General features: G+C 41.6%; 1 protein-coding gene across 1 annotated transcript; it reads left to right on the top strand.

Annotated features, from left to right (window-relative positions):
- The first annotated feature begins 1090 nt into the window (after nt 1-1090).
- Nucleotides 1091-2511, top strand: MRPL17 (mitochondrial ribosomal protein L17). The gene is made up of 3 exons (XM_043580534.1): nt 1091-1350; nt 1650-1718; nt 2070-2511. The coding sequence occupies exons 1-3, from the start codon at nt 1177-1179 to the stop codon at nt 2343-2345; spliced, it is 519 nt and encodes a 172-aa protein (XP_043436469.1). The 5' UTR covers nt 1091-1176; the 3' UTR covers nt 2346-2511.
- The last annotated feature ends 18523 nt before the right edge of the window (nt 2512-21034 follow it).

Below are 21034 nucleotides of genomic sequence, written 5' to 3'. Positions count from 1 at the left end.
TCTAGGGAAATTTTTGTTCCATGCCCTTCTTTTAGTTTCAGGCGTTTGTCAGAAATCCTTGGCAATCCTTGGCTTGCAACTGCCCAACTGGGATCGCTGACTTCTTGGTCACATAGCATTCTCCCTGTGCCTGTCTCTAGTCTGCACAACGTTGTCTTCACTCTGTGCCTGTCTCTGCACTTGTGTTCTAGGAAGACGCCAGTCTTTGGATTAGATGCCCACCCTACTCCAGTATGACCTCATCTTAATTAATTGCAACTGCAATAATCCCCTTTCCAAATAAGGTCATATTCTGTGGGAAATGGGGTGGAGGTTGGGAAGGGTTAGGGTTTAATATATGTTTCTTGGAGGGTGGGGGAACACACAATTCAACCCACAACGAGGAGCAATTTTGACAAAGTGATTGCAAATTTGCAGACATTAAGGCTTAAAAACAGAACACCAGACCATTACTGCACTTTAACACAAATGCATAGGTATGTTTCTCACGTTTTAAAAAAATACACTGATGCAAGTGAAAAGTATTAACCCATTAGTTTTCCTTAGAGTGCTGTCGTTTTTTAATTGGGATCCTTACTGTGTACTTTAACAAAAGAAAATTTTCACTAGCTGCGCTTCTTTTCTGAGCATCATTGTTTATTCGTTTCATTTCACCATTATAACGAAAAATAATTCTGTGGAAAGAAAAGTCACGCTTAGGGAGTCAGACACGCTGGCTCGCCAACGCTGGGGACGGGCAGGACCGCCGGCTACAGCGCCGCGACCCCGCGGGGGAAGGTGGGGGGGTGGGGGGGCTTCACCTCAGATACTCACTTTCCCAGCAGGCTCCGCGGCGGAGCTTCCCGTCGCCCTAGAGGCCACAAGACGACTGACTTAGCCCAAAAGGAACTGGACGGCACGCACCGTCCCACACTAGGTGGCGCCTGGTTCCCCTGCCCGACGCTGAGAGCTCGGAGCGCCTTGAGGCCCGCCCCCCTCGCCTCCTCTGGAAGGAACTAGCACTTCTTCTCCGCCCTCCCCCAGGTTGCCAACGAGGCAGGCTGTGATACTCATGCGCAAACACGTCCACCACGCACCTAGGTACAGCGCATGCGTCCTCTCAAACCCGTCTCTCCGCAGCTTCTCTCTTCGAATTTCCAGTTCCGGCCTCCCAAGGGCGGAGACAAGCTAGGAATTATGCGGCTATCGGTCGCAGCCGCCATCTCCCATGGCCGCGTATTCCGCCGACTGGGCCTTGGTCCCGAGTCCCGCATCCACCTGTTGCGGAACTTGCTTACGGGACTTGTGCGACACGAACGCATCGAGGCGCCATGGGCGCGCGTGGACGAGATGAGGGGCTACGCCGAGAAGGTGAGGGGCGGGGTCCTCTAGTCCACCGCGCGCGTCTGGCCTGAGATCCGGCTGGACTTGGGAGAGAAGTGGCATAGCCCTGGTATCCCCTGCCCAAAGGCTGGATCCCTTATTACCCTGAGTTGAGTCCACTCCTCCGGCCCCCAAATGGGCTACTGGTGAGAGCTGCGGAGTTAGGGGTGGCCTGAATTAGCGGGATGCCTTGCTAGGGGAATGAATGAGTTGTGGCCCGGCACTAAAGGAGTAAGATTTGCGCCTCCTTTCTTGCTCGGGTTGAATCAGTGATGTTGTCTTCTCAGCTCATCGACTATGGGAAGCTGGGAGATACCAACGAACAAGCCATGCGCATGGCTGACTTCTGGCTCACGGTGAGTGCATCCATCCTGTCTGCCTCCCATATCTTATCCTTTGCTCCCTGTGGGGAAGGGGATTGTTAGAGGAAGGACGACTGGGCAGAATTAAGCTAAGATACTCACTTTTACGCACACATATTGTAAACTAAGTTAGAAACGTGTGCCTTAAGTTAGTTGAATGCTGTGTGAATCAACCTGCACAACTGCCTGTAACCCCTCTGTGTTAACTTTGACACTACCACTTTAAGGGGTGGGAGAGTTCAGTGTGTACATGTTTGGACCCTGCTTTGGGGAGTGCTGAAAGTTCAGTGTGTCACTGCAGTGGTGCCTGACTGTCCTCTCTCCCGAATAACTCTCCCCCTCTAGGAGAAAGACTTGATCCCCAAGCTGTTTCAAGTACTGGCCCCTCGGTACCAAGGTCAGAATGGGGGCTACACGAGAATGCTGCAGATCCCAAATCGGAGTAAGCAGGATCGGGCCAAGATGGCAGTGATCGAGTATAAAGGGAACTGCCTCCCACCCCTGCCCCTGCCTCGCAGAGACAGCAACCTTACACTTCTAAACCAGCTGCTTCAGGGCTTGCGGCAGGACCAGAAAGCAAGCATCCACAGCTCCCACACAGCTCAAACACCAGGGATTTAACTGGAGCCAAAGGGTGTATAGCACCCTCATCAGTGCCCATGCTCACAGTAATCTCTAAGAAACACTGGAGCTAGAGTCATTAACGGACAGTCTTCATGGAAAAGTTTCTGGGGAACCAGATAAATCATCTCTTTGCACAGTAGATAAAATTCATTATATGAATGTATGTATGTATGTATTTTTTTTTCCTCTCCTTGGGATTTCTGGAGAATGAGAACTATCCAAATGCTCAGTCTCCTTGAGTTAGTGAATTCACTGCTTATGTTTCTGGCTCTTCATTTGGGTTGTTTGGTTAGCACAGTTTTGTTTTTCTTAATGCCAGTTTATATGGGGCACGTATCCTATAATTCCAAACTGGCCTCCAAAGGTGATTGAGTTTTGACATCTAGCATAGAGATTGAGCCCCTAGGATTTCTTAGAGAAAGATTACTCCCTGACAGGGACCTAGAATTGAACACCTAGAATTGAACCTTCCATAATAATCTGATACTTTGGGAAACTTCAAGAAACACTACAACTATTCCTCTGTTTCTAGGCAGGATCACATATTACCCCCATGTGTTCCCCTCAGCCCTGAATAGACCTTAGAGGACAGGACCTGAGAACTCGGATGTACTACCGTCCTGGCCAGCGTCAGTGGAAGCATTCAGTAAAGGATAAGCCCCTTCCTCTTGGAGTTGGGGGTGGGGGAATAAAGGAGATGGTTGAAGTAGGAGAAGGATTAGGAAGTTAAATGTGCTGGGAATTTCCTGGAAGCTTTTATTGTTGTCAAATCTGGGCTTCTCTGGGAATTCAGAAAAGGGAAATCCGGCTTCCGAATGGCCACGGCATAGGAGAAGTGGGAAGCTCCTTTATATCCACTAATTATTGTGAACCCACACTTAGCCCAGCCAGGCTCCCCATTCCTCAGGCTCACAGGTTTGACCGGGGTAGTAGTCATGGGAAGACTTATAACTATCATTCCTGCCTGAACACTTGACAGCAAGGCCTGACAATTCCTGTTTCTCTAGCACAGTGAAAAGAAGAAATTTTATCTTAGGCTGGACCTTCAGAGTGTAATTGGCTTGCTGAACCTAACCATTGTCAGAAAATAAGGTGAGGGTCGAGGGGGTCACTGATCTAGTGACAGAGCTCTAGGCTATGTCACTGCAGCCGCTCTAGGCTTAAAATTCATCTGCTCCCAACAGGGTTCTTCCATCTCTTTCCCTCTAATTTGTCCTTCACACTATTGCCAGAAAGCTCTTTCTGACATGTTTTTAGTGGCATATCATAGATACACAAAGCATTTTTTCAATAAACCTACAATTCTGAATGCTTCCCCCAAATTCACCCCCTTCCTATCCTCTTGGCATGAACATTCATTCACCTCACCTAGATATCTTGGAGTAATCCCCAACTCCTAGAGAAAGTACTTTCTTTAGAATTAAAACTGCATCTGTTAAGTATTATCACAGGTGGGTTATGGCTGGACTCTACTAGCTTTTCCTCTCAGTCCCCAGAAACAGACCTCCCCTTGGGGCTTTCAACAGTTCCTGAGCATCTAAGCATCTGCTACTATCCAGCATCATTTTAGTCCCTAGGGATACAATCTTGATCAACTGTTTGGTATATGTCAGGCCCTAGGCTAGGTACTAAGGATATAGAGGTGAGAAGAAACAACCTTTGCCGTCAAGGAACTCACAATCCGAAGTGCCACTTCTGCTGCCACGATGGCCTCAGGGACAGTGCATCTTTAATATTTTGGCCCATACAAGAATACATGAGTCCTAGAACACTTACTAAAGGCTCAGGGATAACACAAGGGAAAGAAACAACAACACATCCGTTTTCTAATCTGGCCTGTAAATAACTTTTTTCACCTCGGTGGAATATGCCCTCAAAATCCATCTAAGTACCTCTTTAATAAATTCCAAACCCTCAAGAGAGGGGCCCAGATAAACTGGAGTTCCCTCTTTACTTTCACAGGTTCTCTGTCTTGGGCCCCAGTTCTTTATGGCAAGGTTGACAGCTATGCCCACTTCTTTCAAAAAATGACAAGTGTACTCCAGCTTCACCAAACCAGTGACGTAATGTAGTACAGCCCAGTATCCAAAGGAGACACTACAAAAGCCAGGCACTGCTTACTTACACATATTCTATAGTCAAATGAACAAGTCTTGTTGCTTTTATTTCCATAATGTTTCTAAAATCTGCAGTCATCTCTCCCTAGTCTGAAATCTAAGACATCTCTATCTCGGATTACTGCAAAAGCCTCCTTCCTAACTTGCCTCCCTCCACACTGCAGATGAAGTAAGAGAAATGTGATGTTTTAGTTCTCTGATGATCTACAGTGCCTCCTCCTTTCCTATGGGGAAAGAATCCAGGTTCCTTACCATGGTCCCCTTGGTGACCAGGCATCTGTTCACTGCTCCATTTCCCTCCCTTGCCTCCAATTTTATGTTCAGGAAGCATGGAAGTTTGCTTTTTGAGGCAAACTTTTTTATTTTGACTTTCCCTGTGCAGAGCTCCCCTTATTATCTTTTGTTCATGCAGCCTCTACTACCCAGAGAACTCTCCCCCTTTTACCTGCCTAACTTGTACATGGACTTTTGGCATTGGGGTGGCTCCTCTGACCATCCCCACACCTAAGTTCCTTGCTTTGTGAACCTAAGTGTTGCTACAATATTTCTGTAATGCCCTGAATTTACCACGTTGCACTCTAGTTCCCTACAGCTACAGCAGTTGGTTCCCAAACATTCATTAGTCAAAGGTAGTCCTAGTATTTCCATTCCCTTGCTGTTAATGGGCTCAGCGATGGACAGGCCTAAACTAATTTGAAGCAGTAAGAATCCGGTCTCTACTGTGCTTGATAAGAATAAGGTAGCATGTTATTGTGAGTGCCATAACTGGCTTTAGGCTGAAGATAACACGGAATGGTAGGTCAGAACAACTAAAAGAAACTATATAGTAATAATCTTTCGTGATTCTTCCCACTTGCCCTGGGTTTTCTGTTAATTGCTACCAAAACTAATCTGATATATTGATTTGTACCACTGAGCCTTTAGTGTTTCTCAAAAATGCTTTACTATGACCCACAGATCAAAAAATATTTTACATCAGAGTACTATTCACATATATGTAATTGAAGCAAAAGCATCACAAAATATTATTTACCTTAACAAATATGATGCACACTGATATTGTCAAGTCTTTTCTTGTTACTTTTTTTAAATGCTGGTGCCAGTTCACTAAAATAACTTTTACAACTAACGGTTTATAACCTGTGTTTTGAAAAACACTGATCTGAACCAATATTACAGTGACTCACCATTGCCTTTGCTGGATAAAATCCAGACTTCTCTCGTGACACAAAGGCATTCGATGGCCTGGCCCAGCCGCCTCTCAGCCTCTTCTACCACTATTTGCTATCCTTCCTAGGAAATTACTTCTTCTCTGAATATATCATACCTTTGTGCACGAGGCTTCTACTATAGCTTGCCTCCTTTCACGTTACTTCTTACTAATCATGTGATTCTCTCCTCAGAAGTCACTTTTTTGAGGCTACCTCCAAACTTCACACAACCCTCCAAACAGAACTAGGTTCCTCCTTGTGTGCAGTTACAGTCTTCTGGGCATATGCCTATCAAAGTGCCTGTCTGCTTCACTGACTCCACTCAGCGGAGCTCCCAAAGCCGGGAACTAGGACTCAAATCTGCTGGATAACTCTTCCTACCATAGGACCTGATTCATAATATGCTTATTAAGTGAGGAGGAGTGAGCCATATGTTATCCATGACATTCAACTCGATAGCTGAGCTTGACAAAACCAATAAACATGGTACTATGCAGGCACAGTGCTAAGCTACACTGCTGGAAATACCAAGACTAAAGAAATGGGGTCCTTCCTCTCCAGGGATTTACATGCTCATAATGACTGTCAAGAGTGTGTGTGTCTTGCACGCGTGCTCACTCTCTTGCTCTCTCGCTCTCTCTCTCAAAATAAATAAACATTAAAGGAAAAAAAAAGAATGTGTGTGTTTTATTCATTTCCCACATATTTCATATTCCAACTTCCTGAAATATTTCTAACCAACCTATCGGCAGAAGACACCTATACTTTTCCCAAGTTTTAACCAGAAGCTGAAATGATGTCTCTTGTGACTTATTCACTGAATTCCCCCAAGCAAAACGACATATTTCCAGTATTCCTGGTATTTCCAGTAGTCCAGTTTCATGTTGCACATCCTTCATTATAGCAATGACACAATTACATTGTTCACCACCATCACTAGATTGCAAACTCCTTGGGGGTAGAGGGACATATCTAATTTACTATCATGCCACCCAACAGAGAACATGGGACAAAGTGGGCATCTATAAACGTCTATTGACCGAATCAGTGCACTGTGCTAAGTTTGTCAGCCTAGGTCTGCATTTTGGTTGGGCTCAGTAATTCCTCCCTTCCCTGGTTTCCTCCCATTTCATCTGAAAAAGAACTTCCTGCAAAGCTGATTGCCCATTGTTCACTGCAGGGTAATGTTTGTATCCTTAGGCTTTCCTCTCCCTGCCCTTAAATGCATGGGCATATTATAGCTCTCCTCTGACCCTGGGACTTGAATTTGGTAGTTAAATTTCAGATGCCCTAATAATAGAAATGGTCTGTGTGTTATATTTCAAGGGAAAAAGTTTAAACTTTTCTGACATTTTAAATTCTGTTCCATAATACATGTTTAATATAAAAACTGGTTTTCCTCTTACAAATTAAATATTGTAAATTAGACACACAAGTTTCCTGTCAAAATTGATGCTATAGGAAGGTGAGCCTGTTTACACTGTGGCTTCACATTTACCCTGACATACTACTGTGTAGCCCAGCACAAGAAGCACAACGTTGGAGTTTTACTGCTGTTCACTTTCAAGGAGATGAAAATACAAAAAAAAAAAAAAATGTTCCTAGAGATATCACTGAAAATTTTCTGCCATTGTTCTGACTTAATTTGTAATTGCTTTTCCTTAAAATGATCTCAGAATCTTTCTTACAAGTATTTTTTTCTTTTGTCCCAGAAGGAAAAATGGTTTCATTTTTGTATGTGCTGAGTTTGAGATGCCTGAGAGCATCTGGAGCTTAGGAAAGAGTTCTTCACTGCGAGAACATTTTGGGAGTCGTTGGCAATCAAAGCTAAGGAAATGGATGGGGTGACTCAGTGTATATATAGCAGGAAAGGAGGCTGAGTTCAGACATTATGGGACAGACAGGATATAGAAGCTATGAAGAAGACTGAGAAATTGCCTTTAAGATAGGCAAGAGAACCTGCAAAATTCACAATTTCTAGTACAATGCACATAGGCTCTCAAAAAAATAATTATCAAATCTATTTAGCAAGCGTATTCCTTCTACATTCAAAGCACTATGGAAATACAGAAAATACAGAGACCCAGCTGGCCATTTTGAGGGAGAAGATCATATAGTAAGACAGATACTATGAAAGTGGTGCACACAGGCATACTGAGTACCAAGAAAGAAGGTGAGCGTGGAATTTTTCAGAGGAAACAATACAAGGGCTAAATCCTAAAGAATGAATAGGTATTCATTAAGCATGGGGGAAAGAAGTCAGCTTGGAGGACATTACAGGCAGCAAGATCTGCAGGTATAAATGCACTGAATTATGAAACAGCATGGAGTGGTTGAGAAATTCCAAGTAAGTAATTTGGTACAGCTGGGATTTAGTATTTGAGGAAGAAGTGGAGGAAATGAAGCAGGAAAGCCAAGCAAGATCAGGTTACAAAGGGCCCTGTAAGACATGATAAAGTGCTTAGTTTTTATACTGAAGACCAGGGAAAGCCACTGAAGCATTTTGAAATGGGGAGAAAAGGGATCAGATTTACATTTCAGAAAGATTATTCGTGCATGGGTCAGAGGGGCAAGACTAGAAGCAAGGAAACCAAATAGGAGGCTAGTTAATGAATCCAGAGGGAGTTGGTAGAAGACTAGATGAGGCCAGAGGCAGGGGAGATGGAGAGAAGCTGACCAGACAGCTACAGAGGAGACAAGAGACTAGACATTGTATGTAGTTACATGAGGGAGAGGAAGAACACAAGAGTCGAGGATGACACCAGGTTTCTACCTGGGCAGTTGCGTGGAGTAATTACATTCACAGAGAACAAGGATAGCAGAGGAAAAGCAGATTTGAGATCACTGTGCTGAACTTTGTTGTAGGCATATTTGTGTTAAGGAGCTGTCTCGAACAGTTATTCTGGAGGTCAGAGGATATGCGTAAGCTAACAATACAGATGTGAGAGTCACACAGGGGAGTTGAAGCAATTATACTAGATGAGATTTCCTACTCAAAAAATACACAGTAAGAGAAAAAGAAGGTCTAGGAGATAGCAACATTCAAAGGCCAGACAGAGAAAGAAATTCCCTGAGGAGGACGAAAAGAAGGACCACAACTAGAACATTGGTGTGTCAAAATCCAGAGAAAGAGGGTGTCAAAAATATCCATTTGTGTCTATCTCCCTCAATAGATTGAGTTCTTGGGGGCAGACACTAGATAATTTTGTATTCTCAGAACCTAATGTTGGCCAGGCTCCAGAGTAGTGGATTAGTGAGTATCTTTAGCCATTGAACTTGGAAATGAGGATGTTCACTGCTGACCTCTGATAGAGCAGTCTCTTGAGAGAGGCAAAATCAACAATCCTAAAGACAACTTGAGAAGTATGACAATGAACGGGGGGGGGGGGGGGGGGGGGGGGAGAAGGGGCACCTGGATGGCTCAGTCAGTTAAGTGTCAAACTCTTGATTTCAACTCAGGTCATGACCTCATGGTTTATGAGTTTGAGCCCCACATTGGGCTCTGTACTGACAGTGTGGAGGCTGCTTGGAATGCTCTCTCTCACCATCGCTCTCTGTCCCTCCCCCACTCATTCTCTCTCTCTCTGTCTGTCTCTCTCTCTTTCAAAATAAATAAACTGTAAGGAAAAAAAAAAAAGAAAAGGGAAAACAGGGTAGAGATATACCAGCAACTTGAGAGGAAAGCAGATTTTAAAAATAAATTTTGAAGGTTAATGTATTCATTTTTGTTGTGGTCTGAATGTTTGTGTCCTCCCAAAATTCATATGTTGAAATCCTAATGCCTGATATGGCAGTATTAGGGGATGGAGCCTTTGAGATGTGCCTAGGTTATGGTGAAGCCCTCATGAATGAGATTAGTGTTCTTATGAAGAAGACCCACAGAGATTCCTTGCCCCTTCCACCATGTGAGATAACAATGAGAAACCACTGGCTATGAACCAGGAAGAGGGTCCTTCACCAGAACTTGACTGTGCTAGCACCTTGGCCTTGGACTTCCCAGCTTCCAGAACTGTGAAAAATAAATTTCTGTTGTTTATAAACTATCCAGTCTGTGGTATTTTATTTTTGGAGCCTGTAAAGACTAAGACAATTTTATGATAAGTACCTTTGCTAAGCCTTAGTTATGGTGACACTTAAGGGTATATATAAATTGAGAGAAAAGTAAAAAATCTTGGGTTGAGGGCAAAGCGGGAGGAGGAGAGCTGTCCTATTCCCCATTGTGGCTTTATGGAACCCCATTAGTTCCTCTACCTTTATTGAACGTTCTTTCTCTTTTTGGACTCGAAGCACTGGTTATACCACCTTCTCCTGATGGTCTTCTGATGGTCTTGGCCTAAGCTGCTGAGGCATGCCTAGAGCACCTGCTGACCCAACAACCTACAGGAAGTCAGTTGGCAAAGCTTGCAGTTTGACATGTCTGCCTTTGATGAAAAATCATGTTAGTACAAATGAGGGGCGCCTGGGTGGCTCAGTTGGTTAAGCGTCCTACTTCGGCTCAGGTCATGATCTCCCAGTTCATGGGTTCGAGCCCTGTGTCAGGCTCTGTGCTGATGCCCCATCCAAGACCCCACAGCTCTTTATTGTTCTTTCCTGAAACGCATTCATCCACCCCAGTCTCTTTAGCAGAACTCTGACCTTTCATGACCAGATCTACTTCACCCCTGATACTTTATCCTCCAGAAGCTCATTCTCTACATCCAGCTTCTTGCCTCTGGTTCTCTCATCCCCTTGCACACATACCAAACTTTCAACTTCTTGTAAATCTAGTTGTTTGAACTCTCTCTCCCTTTGTGTACCAGGCCTTTCTTCCTTTTCAACACAGCCTGGATGTCATGATCCAATACTTCATCTGTTCTCATGGCAGTTCCTATTCAATCCCATGCCTTCCTCTCCCACCTACCTACTAATCCCAGATTCCTCTTCTCTTGTGCCCTCATCACTGAGAGCTCTTAGGAAAAAATATTATACGACCATTGGAACTGGAATCAATAGAGCTGGACCCTGAGCACAACTCAACAAACCTGGATTACTCAATCCTGACATCTCTGTGACTCCTGCACACTTTCTCTGCTTTTCTTAAACTCTTTGATTCACCTTCATCTCTTACTTAACCTCACCTCATACTTTAAAAAAAAAAAAAATGGAGACTGTAGGTATCATCTTCCCAATTTCCTATTCTCCTGACCCTTATCTGCATCCAGGAACTAGGCAATTAGTTGAAAATCTATTACTGAAGACAATTCATCCAATGACCATGCTACTCAAAAGTCACTCAGCAATTTTTTCAAATTTATCAAACTTGAAGTTTGACACCAAAATCCAATCTGATAAAATTATCAAGTCACCAAAAATGTTTGTCAATAACTTATCAAATTTATAGAAATTGTGTTACATGGGAAGGTTTAATAGCTTTGTGTCACAGTTTCAATTCATTTCAGTTTGACTTACTTTACTTTTAGTTTTAGTTTTATCAGTCTTTTCATTAGATCTGTTGTGTACCAGATTTCAGTCAAACTCTGTTGAATGTCACTTTTGTGTGGTGCTCATATCAGACACTTAGAATTCAGATGCCTAAAATAAATAGATAATACTCACTTGATCAAGCTGATAAGTCAATCTATGAATTAAGAACAGCTAAAAACAGCACTTTCTAATTCATTCTGTGAGGCAAGTATTACCCTATACTAAAACAAGAAAAACACCTCACAAGAACTCTCTCTCTCTCTCTCTCTCTCTCTCTCTCTCTCACACACACACACACCAATATCACTTAAGAATTTAGATGCAAAATTCCTCCACAAAATACTAGCAAACTGTATCCAACAACATAGAAACAGAATTTTATGCTCTTAACAAGTGGTGTTTATCCCCAGAATATAAGGTTGGTTTACCATTCTAAAAGCAAGTAATGTAATACAACATATCATGTCAATAGAATAAAAAACAAAACCACATGGTTATCTAGGTAGACACACAAAAAGCATTATACAAACTCTGACACATTTTCATTATGAAACATTCAATAAACTAGGAAAAAAGAGTTTTCTCAACATAAAAAAGGACATGTATGAAAAACGCACAGCTTACATCATACTTAATATTAAAAGACTGGGTATTTTGTCTCTAAAACCAGTAACAGGACAAGAATGTCTATTCCTACTACTTCTATTCAACATTGCATTGGAGGCACCACCAGAGTAACTGGACAAGAAAAAGAAATAAAAGACATATGTATTGGAAAGGAAGAAGTAAAATTATTATTATTTGCAGTAACACGATCTTATATGTAGAAATTACCAAAGAATACACATAATAATAATAATAATAATAATAATAAAACTAATAAATGAGTTCAGCAAGGTTACAAGATACAAGATTGGTATACAAAAATTAATTGTATGCAAAAATCAGTTGTATTTCTACACACCAGCAAAGAACAATCCAAAAAAGGAATTATAAAAACAAAATTCTGTTTGTAATAGCATTGAAAAGAATAAAATGCTTAGGAATAAATTTAACAAAAGAAATATAAGATTTATACACTGAAAACTACAAAACATTATTGAAATAAATCTAAAAATGCCTAAATAAATGGAAAAATACACATTCATGGATTTGAAGTATTAATATTGGTAAGATGAAAATACTCCTCAAATTGATTTAAGAAACTCAGCATAGCCAAAATAATCCTGAAGAAAAAAAAAAAAAGAATAAAGCTGGAGGACTTTACTTCTTGATTTAAAAAAATTCTACCATATAACCAAGTCTGTGTGGTACTGGCATAAGAAATAGTTCAATGAATAGAATTAAGAGGCCAGAAATAAACCTAAATTTAGGGTCAACTTATTTTTTGATAAGGATGGAAAAAAATTAAATGAGGAAAGATGTCTTTTCAACAAATGATGCTAGGACTAAATATCTATATAAAAAAGAGTAAAGTTGTATCCCTACCTAATACTACATATGAAAATTAGCTCAAATGGATTGTAGACCTAAAACTATAAAACCATTAGAAGAAAACATAGCAGTAAATTTGTCCTTGGATTAGACAATGGTTTCTTAGTTAGATATGATGCCAAAAGAATATGCAACAAAAGGGAAATTAGACTTTATCAAAATTTAAAATTGTCATAATCCAAAGCACACCATTCAGAAGATGAAAACAATCCACAGAATGGAAGAAAATATTTGCAAATCATATATCTGATAAGGAACTTGTACCAGGAATATATCAAGAATCCTCACCTCTCAAAAACAAAAAAGACAAATAACCCAATTTTAAAAAGGTTTTGAATAGGTATTTCTCCAAATAATGTATATAGCCACTTTCTCATTTGACAAGAATTGGGAGCCCCACCAGGTTCTCACTGTGAAGATCTGGAGAAAATTTCCTCATGCTTCCTGAAGGAGGACAGAATATGAATGATGCACAGAGTGGTCTGTCTGTTCTCTTTAGCAAGTCTTGCCCTCCAGGGAAACTATTTTACTAGAGCCTAAGCAACATGGGTTTACCAGAGTCTAACTGACATGGAGGAAGGAACATACCCAATTTCAGCTACTTCTAGCCTTCCTGTCCTAAGGTGGGAAGGCTAAGGTGAGAAGTGGGGGAGAAAAGCTCAGAGACATTTGTGAAAGTCATAGCCCAAGGACACAAGCTCATTAAAAGGACTATAGAATAGTTCTTCTTCCCCCACACCTTATCATCACATCAACAGGGCTCCTGTGTAATAAAAGGAATCAGGGCTAAAAGAACCGCAAGCCTCAGACGCTATTTAGTAAGGAGTCTCTAGGGAAACCCAGCACAACAGGGAGGACAAAAACAAGGGCACTAGAGGAAAATTTAACCTCCAATACCACAGTTGCAGCACACAGTAAACACTACCTAACTCCCAGCCAATAATCATAAAATCTCAAACTAAAGACATCTACCTCAGTTCCTTTTACCTGATCAATCATGTTCAGTTTCAACCAAAAAATTACAAGGCATGGTAAAAGGCAACAACGTTTGAAAAGACAAAGCAAGCATCAGCACCACACTCAATATGGCACAGATTTTGGAACTATGGGAAATTTTAAATAACTATGGTTATGTGCTAAGGGTGCTAATGGAAAAAGTGAGCAGCATGCAAGAAGAAATGGATGATGTAAGCAGAGAGAAGAAAACTCTAAGAGAGAATTGAAAGGGAATGCTAGAAATTTAAAACATTGTAATGGAAATGAAGAATGCCTTTGATGGACTTATCAGTAGACTGGACACAGCCAAGGGAAGAATCAATAAGCTTGAAGGTACATTTAATACAAACTTCCCAAGCTGACAAGCAAAGAGAAAAAAGCAGGGGGCGGGGGGCGGGGAAGAATAGAATATTCAAGAACCATGGGACAATAAAAAAAATAACAAAAACTGGAACAATAAGAAAGTATATATAATAGGGGCACCTGGGTGGCTCAGTTGGTTAAGCGTCAGACTTCAGCTCAGGTCATGATCTCATGGTCTGTGAGTTCAAGCCTTTTGTTGGGCTCTGTGCTGACAGCTCAGAGCCTGGACTCAACTTTGGATTCTGCATCTCACTCTCTCTCTGCCCCTTTTCCACTCATACTCTCTCCTTCTCTCCCAAAACGAAATAAACATTTAAAAAAGTATATTATAATGGGTATACCAGAGAAAAAGAAAGAGAAAAAAAGAACAGAGGAAATATCTGAAGTAATAATGGCTGAGAACTTTCTGGAATTAATGGCAGACACCAAACCACCAGATCCAGAAAGCTCAGAGAACACCAAGTATGATAAATACTGGGGAAAAAATTTACACCTAAGTGTAGAAAACTACAGAATATTCAAACTACAGAAAATATTCAAACCACAGAAAATTAAAGACAAGAGGAAATCTTGAAAGAATCCACAGAAGAGGATATACAAATAGCCAATAAGCATATAAAAAGATGCTGAGGGGTGCCCAGGTGGCTCAGCCCCTTAAGCATCTGACTCTTGATTTTGTCTCAGGTCATGATCTCACAGATCATGAGTTCGAGCCCCACGTGGGGCTCTGTACTGACAAAGCAGAGCCTGCTTAGGATTCTCTGTCTCCCTCTCTCTCTGCCCCTCCCCTGCTTGCTCTCTTTCTCCCTCTGTCTCTCTCTCTCTCTCTCTCTCTCTCTCTCTCTCTCTCTCTCTCTCTCACACACACACACACACACACACACACACACAAAAATATATAAATAAATATTTTTTAAAAAAATATGTTAGGGGCGCCTGGGTGGCGCAGTCGGTTAAGCGTCAGACTTCAGCCAGGTCACGATCTCGCGGTCCGGGAGTTCGAGCCCCGTGTCAGGCTCTGGGCTGATGGCTCAGAGCCTGGAGCCTGTTTCCGATTCTGTGTCTCCCTCTCTCTCTGCCCCTCCCCGGTTCATACTCTGTCTCTCTCTGTCCCAAAAATAAATAAACGTTGAAAAAAAAAATATGTTAAACATTAGTCATTAGAGAAAGGCAGATCAAAACCACAGTGAGATACCACTCCACACCCAATAGGATGATTATAATAAAAAAAGATGAATAATAAGTGTTGGAGAGGATGTAGAGAAATTAGAACCTTCATACACTCCTAGAAGAAATGTAAAATGGTGCAGCTTCTGTAGAAAAGTTTGGCAACATTTTCTCATAATTTCCTCAAAATGTGAACCACGGTTTACAATATATGACATACCAGCAGTTCATTCCTAGGTATATACCCGAAGGAACTAAAAAGATATGTACACACTAAAACTTGTATATAAATGTTCATAGTATTATTCCTAATAGCCAAAAAGTGAGAAAAAATCCAAATGTCTATCAACTGATGAATGAATAAACAAAATGTGATCTATCCATCTGGTGGGATATTAGTCAGTCATAAAAGGGAATGAAGTACTGATACATGCTAAACCATGGATGAACAGGGGCACCTGGGTGCTCAGTCGGTTAAGTGTCAGACTCTTGATTTTGGCTCCGGTCATGATCTCATGGCTCGTGAAATCAAACCCCTCATCAAGCTCTGTGCTAACAGTGTGAAGCCTGCTTATGATTCTCTCCCCCTCTCTCTGCCCCTACCCCTCTCAAAATAGATAAATAAACATTTAAAAGATTGTAAAGTAAAGCATGGATGAACCTTGAAAACATGCTAAGTGAAAGAGGCCAAGTCCTTGCCCGGCTAGCTCAGTCAGTAGAGCATAAGACTCTTAAGCAAAAGAAGCCAAACACAAAAGACTACATACTGTATAGTTCCACTATGAACTATGCAGAAAAGGCAAACCCACAGATACAGAAAATAAATTATTGGTTGCAAGGGGCTGAGGGGAGGAAAGAATGGGGAGTAATTGCTACAGGGTATGGGGTTTCGTTTGGTTCAATGAAAATACTCTGGAATATACGGTGATGGATACACAACTCTGAATACACTAAAAACCACTGTGAATTGTACACTTCATAAAGATGAATTTCAGGGTATATAAATTGTATTGCAATAAAACTAAAACATAAAAAACAAAATCAAAGTAAAAACTATTTAGAAGTAATAACTACATACTCAAGGATAAGAATAAGTAAGATCTTTCTAAAGTACAGTCTTCCTATTCTGATATGAATGGAACTGGCAGAAATTCTACCAATGCTTCTTAGATGTCACTATGGCACAAGGCTCATTTACCAATCGTCATCATGATATCTTAGAATAATTATCTTGAATTAATGAGTTTATATTGGAATTTATATAGTTAACTTTATCACTTATTATAGTAACTTAATATCATCTACCAACCAGTATAAAAATAACAGTATGGGGGCGCCTGGGTGGCGCAGTCGGTTAAGCGTCCCACTTCAGCCAGGTCATGATCTCGCGGTCCGTGAGTTCGAGCCCCGCATCAGGCTCTGGGCTGATGGCTCAGAGCCTGGAGCCTGTTTCCGATTCTGTGTCTCCCTCTCTCTCTGCCCCTCCCCCGTTCATGCTCTGTCTCTCTCTGTCCCAAAAATAAATAAAGGTTGAAAAAAAAATAACAAAAAAATAACAGTATGGTCATAATCAGCCCACAACTATATATTTATTAAAATTGCAATGGACAAAAAGAAGTTTTTAAAAAGGCAAATTATTGGGAAAAAAATAAAAAGGCAAATTATTGGATTGAAAATCTTTTAGAAAAGGGGCACCTGGGTGGCTCAGTCAATTAAGTGACTGACCCTTGATTTTGGCTCAGGTCATGATCTCACAGTTCATCAGATGGAGCCCCAAGTCGGCTCTGCACTGATGTCAAGGAGCCTGCTTGGGACTGACTCTCCCTCTCTCTCTCTGCCCCTCTCCCTCCCTCTTTCTCCTTCAAAATAAATTAAAAAAAAAACATTTTAAAAAAAAACAGGAAAAGAAAATCTTTTAGAAGATAGAACCCCCCACCATGATTGTTTACCAAAATTTTTTTACATTTGAGTCATCGCATAACACTTGTAGAGCAAACTACACAAGTTCTCATTCCCAAAAGTCATAGATTCGAAGGAAAAACTTAGAATACACTGAACTTTGGCCAGCCATGCCAAAATGACTTCAGTGAAACAGCTGCAAATAAATTAAAACTAAAAGTAAGCTAAGCTAAACTTCAAATGAGTGAACTGATACTTTGTAGAAATCTTCCAAAAGTACTTAAAATCTGCCCAACCATGCAAGTTGTTGTAAACTATACATACAATTAAAAGAAATAAAATTTTGTTAAATTGACAAAATTGGTAATTTCAGCAAATTGATCACTGTGAATTGAAATTGAAAGAACCGGCCTTCGCGGAGCACCTGGGTGGCTCAGTCAGCTGAGCATCCGACTTCAGCTCAGGTCATAATCTCATGGTCCGTCCACGAGTTCGAGCCCTGCATCGGGCTCTGTGCCGACAGCTCACAGCCCAGAGCCTGCTTTGGATTCTGTGTCTCCCTCTCTCTCTGACCCTCCCCTGTTCATGCTCTGTCTCTCTCTGTCTCAAAAATAAATAAACATTTTAAAAAATTAAATTAAAAAAAAACTGGCTTTCTTTACTTCCCATTCCAGAGGATAGGAGTCCTTCCTCCTCTCCATGTTTAATCCCTCCACCTATGTTCTAGATCCTATCCTCTTCTGTTTCCTCTAGCTCTTGCTCTGCGGAGAGAATCAAAGTTTCCTTTTTTCTGTCCTAGAATGTCTATGGGGAACTGAAGTCCTTCAGAGGCTGGAAAATATACTTGGTCTTGGAAGATCCCAATTCAGACCATGCTGGACTCTGGCCATTGTTAATACTCCTGCTCAGTTTCTCCAGGGCTGGGCTGGACCAAAGAGTTCTGATGATTGCAGCTTCTCATGAGCATTTGAACAGGGGGCTAAGGCGTGGAGCAGTCTGAAGCCAAGCTCTGATGCTACCCAGTGCCTCTTCTGGCACTAAGAATAAACAAATGAGTAACAGAGCCAGCGAGACCTGTCAGCCCTTATTCTGTCATTCAGGATCATTGTTCACAAGTCAGGCCTTCTGGGTCATCTTTCCTTTCTCATTTGGTCATCCCCACACTGATCTTGCCTGTAGTTAAGTTTTCCTTCGGCTGCTTCCCTGCTGTTTAATCCTTTCCAGGGTGGACATACCTCCCAAGTTTTTCTGTTCTGAAACCCCCATTTCATGGTGACAACCCCCTAAATTCTCATTCCCTTTTTATATCTCTGAGCCCCCACTTCCTCTGCTAGAGACTGACTTTGCTTAAGCACGTCTTCACTTCTGCACATCCTTCCACATGGCAGGGGAGAAGAGGGATGGAGTCTCCAGTCTCAGGGCTCCCCAAGGTCCAAATACAGACAACCACTTCACACATGCACCAACCTTTGAGAATCACACCATGTTGTCATACAAGCCTCCACCCTCCTCAGCGCTGTCATGAAGTGACCTCCCTTCCTTATCATCAAGGACTTTAGTGTGGCTATGGCTGTGTCCTCTGTCCTCTCACAGCATCCTCAACTGGCCATCAGTCTCCTTACCAGTGTCTCCACTCCTTTAACACTCACCTGAAGTTCCCTAACATATTGCCTCTCTCCCCAACGCCCCTCCAGAGAGAAGGAGATCGATCATTTGATGGCCTCAAATCCCTGTCCTGTCCACCCTCCTCCCCCACTGCCATCATACCCTCACACATGAACTTTCTGCATCCTCCCCACCTTCCCTTCCTATCTCTTCTGCTAAAAAACAATTGTTTCTTGTACTCATGATGACTTCTCCAGTCCCTCTTCTCTCCTCTGGGACCTGCTCCACCAGTCATTGCCTCTCTGTGAGCTCCTGACCTACAGTGTCAAACATGGTCCTGCTGCTTTCTTCCAAGCAGCTGTCCATTAGTCCCTCCCTTCCCCACTCTTCCTCCCAGCCTCCTGCTACTGCCTCTCTCTCCTCACTGCACTCACTGAGTAGTGGTCCTTGATTCTGCTACCTCGGTAATATCCTTTCTTCAACTGTGGAATAGAAGCCCACTTCATATCAGTCATACCCTTAACAAATATTGACTGAACACCACCTATGTGCACGCAAGCAAGTCTGTGCTACAAAGAAGAACACACCAGATAGACTGTTTAGTGGCGTATTTAGGTATTTAATCAAGTATTCACACACCAGAAACTTGCAATTGTGGTAACTACCACAAAGGAGGAGTACCAGGCACCATGAGAATCCATCAAATGTACTGATTTAGTTGGAGAAGTCAGGAAGGAGGTCTGTGACTAAGTGATGCTTCAGCTGAGGTCTGAAGGTTAAGTGAGAGGTCACTTAACCAAGGAAAGAACCAAAGCATGCCCTGGTCAAAAGGACAAGTTCATGCCAAAGCATTTTTAACAATCATTCTAAATAGGAGCTGCCATCCTCTTAATTGTCCTTGACTCTGTTCCCAAGATTGATCTAAATGGGTATGTGAGTCAGCCCAGATCATTTGGAGTCTTTCTCCAGGATTTCTGATTTTTTTTTTTTTTTTTGGTGTTTAATAAGACCTACTTACCTATTTTTTAGACTAATCACATATGTAATATTAATTTTAAGATTAGTGTAAAACATCAGGAAGGATAAGAGATGAATCTTCCAAACAGAGTAATTCCAAATAATATACTACATAATATAATGTAGATCATATGTGCCCCCCGTCCAGGAAGTGGAGCTTAATTTCCTCCTCCCTCACTATGGGACTTAGAAACTCACTTTCAAAGAACAGAATATGGAAAGAGAAAAAAAAAAGTAGCTTTACAGTACAAAGATCTGGCAGACACAACCTTAATGAAGCGATCAAAGTCAATATCACCAGTGATAATTCATGTTGCTATCATGTACACCCAATATAATGGAATGAGAAGGGCACTGTACCTCCCTGGCACCTCTTTCCAGGTTAATCATAAGAAAAGCATCCGAGAAACCTGAACTGAGGGATGTTTCCCCAAATGACTGGCCAGTACTCTACAAAATTGTCAAAGTCATGAAAAAAACAAAAACAAACACAAAAAAAAAGACAGAGAAACTGTCACAGACCAGAGGAGACTGACTAATCGTGAAGATTAAATGTAATGTGGTATCCTGAATTGAACCCTGGGATTGAAAAAGAACATTAGTGGGAAAAAAAACTGGTGAAATCAGAATAAAGTCTGGAGTTCAGTGGACAGTGATGTACCAGCGTTAACCTCTTGTTTTTGACAAATGTATCATAATTATTTAGGATGTTATCATTAGAGGAACCCGGGTGAAGGGTACGTGGGAACTCTCAATACTATCTTGGCAACTTTGCAATCTAAAATTAACTCCAAAATAAAATAAAAAATTTAAATAAGTAGGAGAAGATGAAGCAAAATAAAATAAAATGAAAAACAGAAACTAGAGACACAGAGGAAGTCTTGGTGGTATTTGAGTTTCTGTTCCATTTGCCAGTCAACTCCCAGGTTTGGTACCCTGGGCCACTAAATATACCCTTCTTTCCTCAGTGAATTCAATTGGGTTTCTTTCACAGACCATGAAGTGTTCACTCTTACACAGTCACTACCGTTTTACCTCCACTCCCTCCTTCTCCCTCTGTGGTCTGGTTTCTTTCCCATTCTCTCTCTCTCTCTCTCTCTCTCTCTCTCTCTCTCTCTATCCTTTCTCTTAGCAAATTTTATTTATAAAATACAGTATTATCAACTATATTCACCATGCCATACATTAGATCCTCAGACCTTATTTGTCTTCTAACTGAAAGTTTGCACCCTTTTACCAATCTCTTCCCGTTTTTCCCATCCCCCACCTATCCCCTGGTAACCATCATCCTATAAGCTTCTGTGAGTTCAGTTTTGTTTTTTTTTTTTTAAAGATTCTACATGCAAGTGATACA

The sequence above is a fragment of the Prionailurus bengalensis genome, chromosome D1 (genome assembly GCF_016509475.1).
Source record: "Prionailurus bengalensis isolate Pbe53 chromosome D1, Fcat_Pben_1.1_paternal_pri, whole genome shotgun sequence".
NCBI classification, from domain to species: domain Eukaryota; kingdom Metazoa; phylum Chordata; class Mammalia; order Carnivora; family Felidae; genus Prionailurus; species Prionailurus bengalensis.
The sequence above is the reverse complement of the archived record's forward strand: the minus strand, read 5'-3'. Positions and strand labels throughout refer to the sequence as shown.

Coding starts and splice junctions, on each gene's coding strand:
- MRPL17 (XM_043580534.1), top strand. CDS start 1,177: ATGCGGCTATCGGTCGCAGCCGCCATCTCCCATGGCCGCGTATTCCGC. Junction 1,351..1,649: donor TGAGGGGCTACGCCGAGAAG/GTGAGGGGCGGG, acceptor TTGTCTTCTCAG/CTCATCGACTATGGGAAGCT. Junction 1,719..2,069: donor TGGCTGACTTCTGGCTCACG/GTGAGTGCATCC, acceptor CTCCCCCTCTAG/GAGAAAGACTTGATCCCCAA.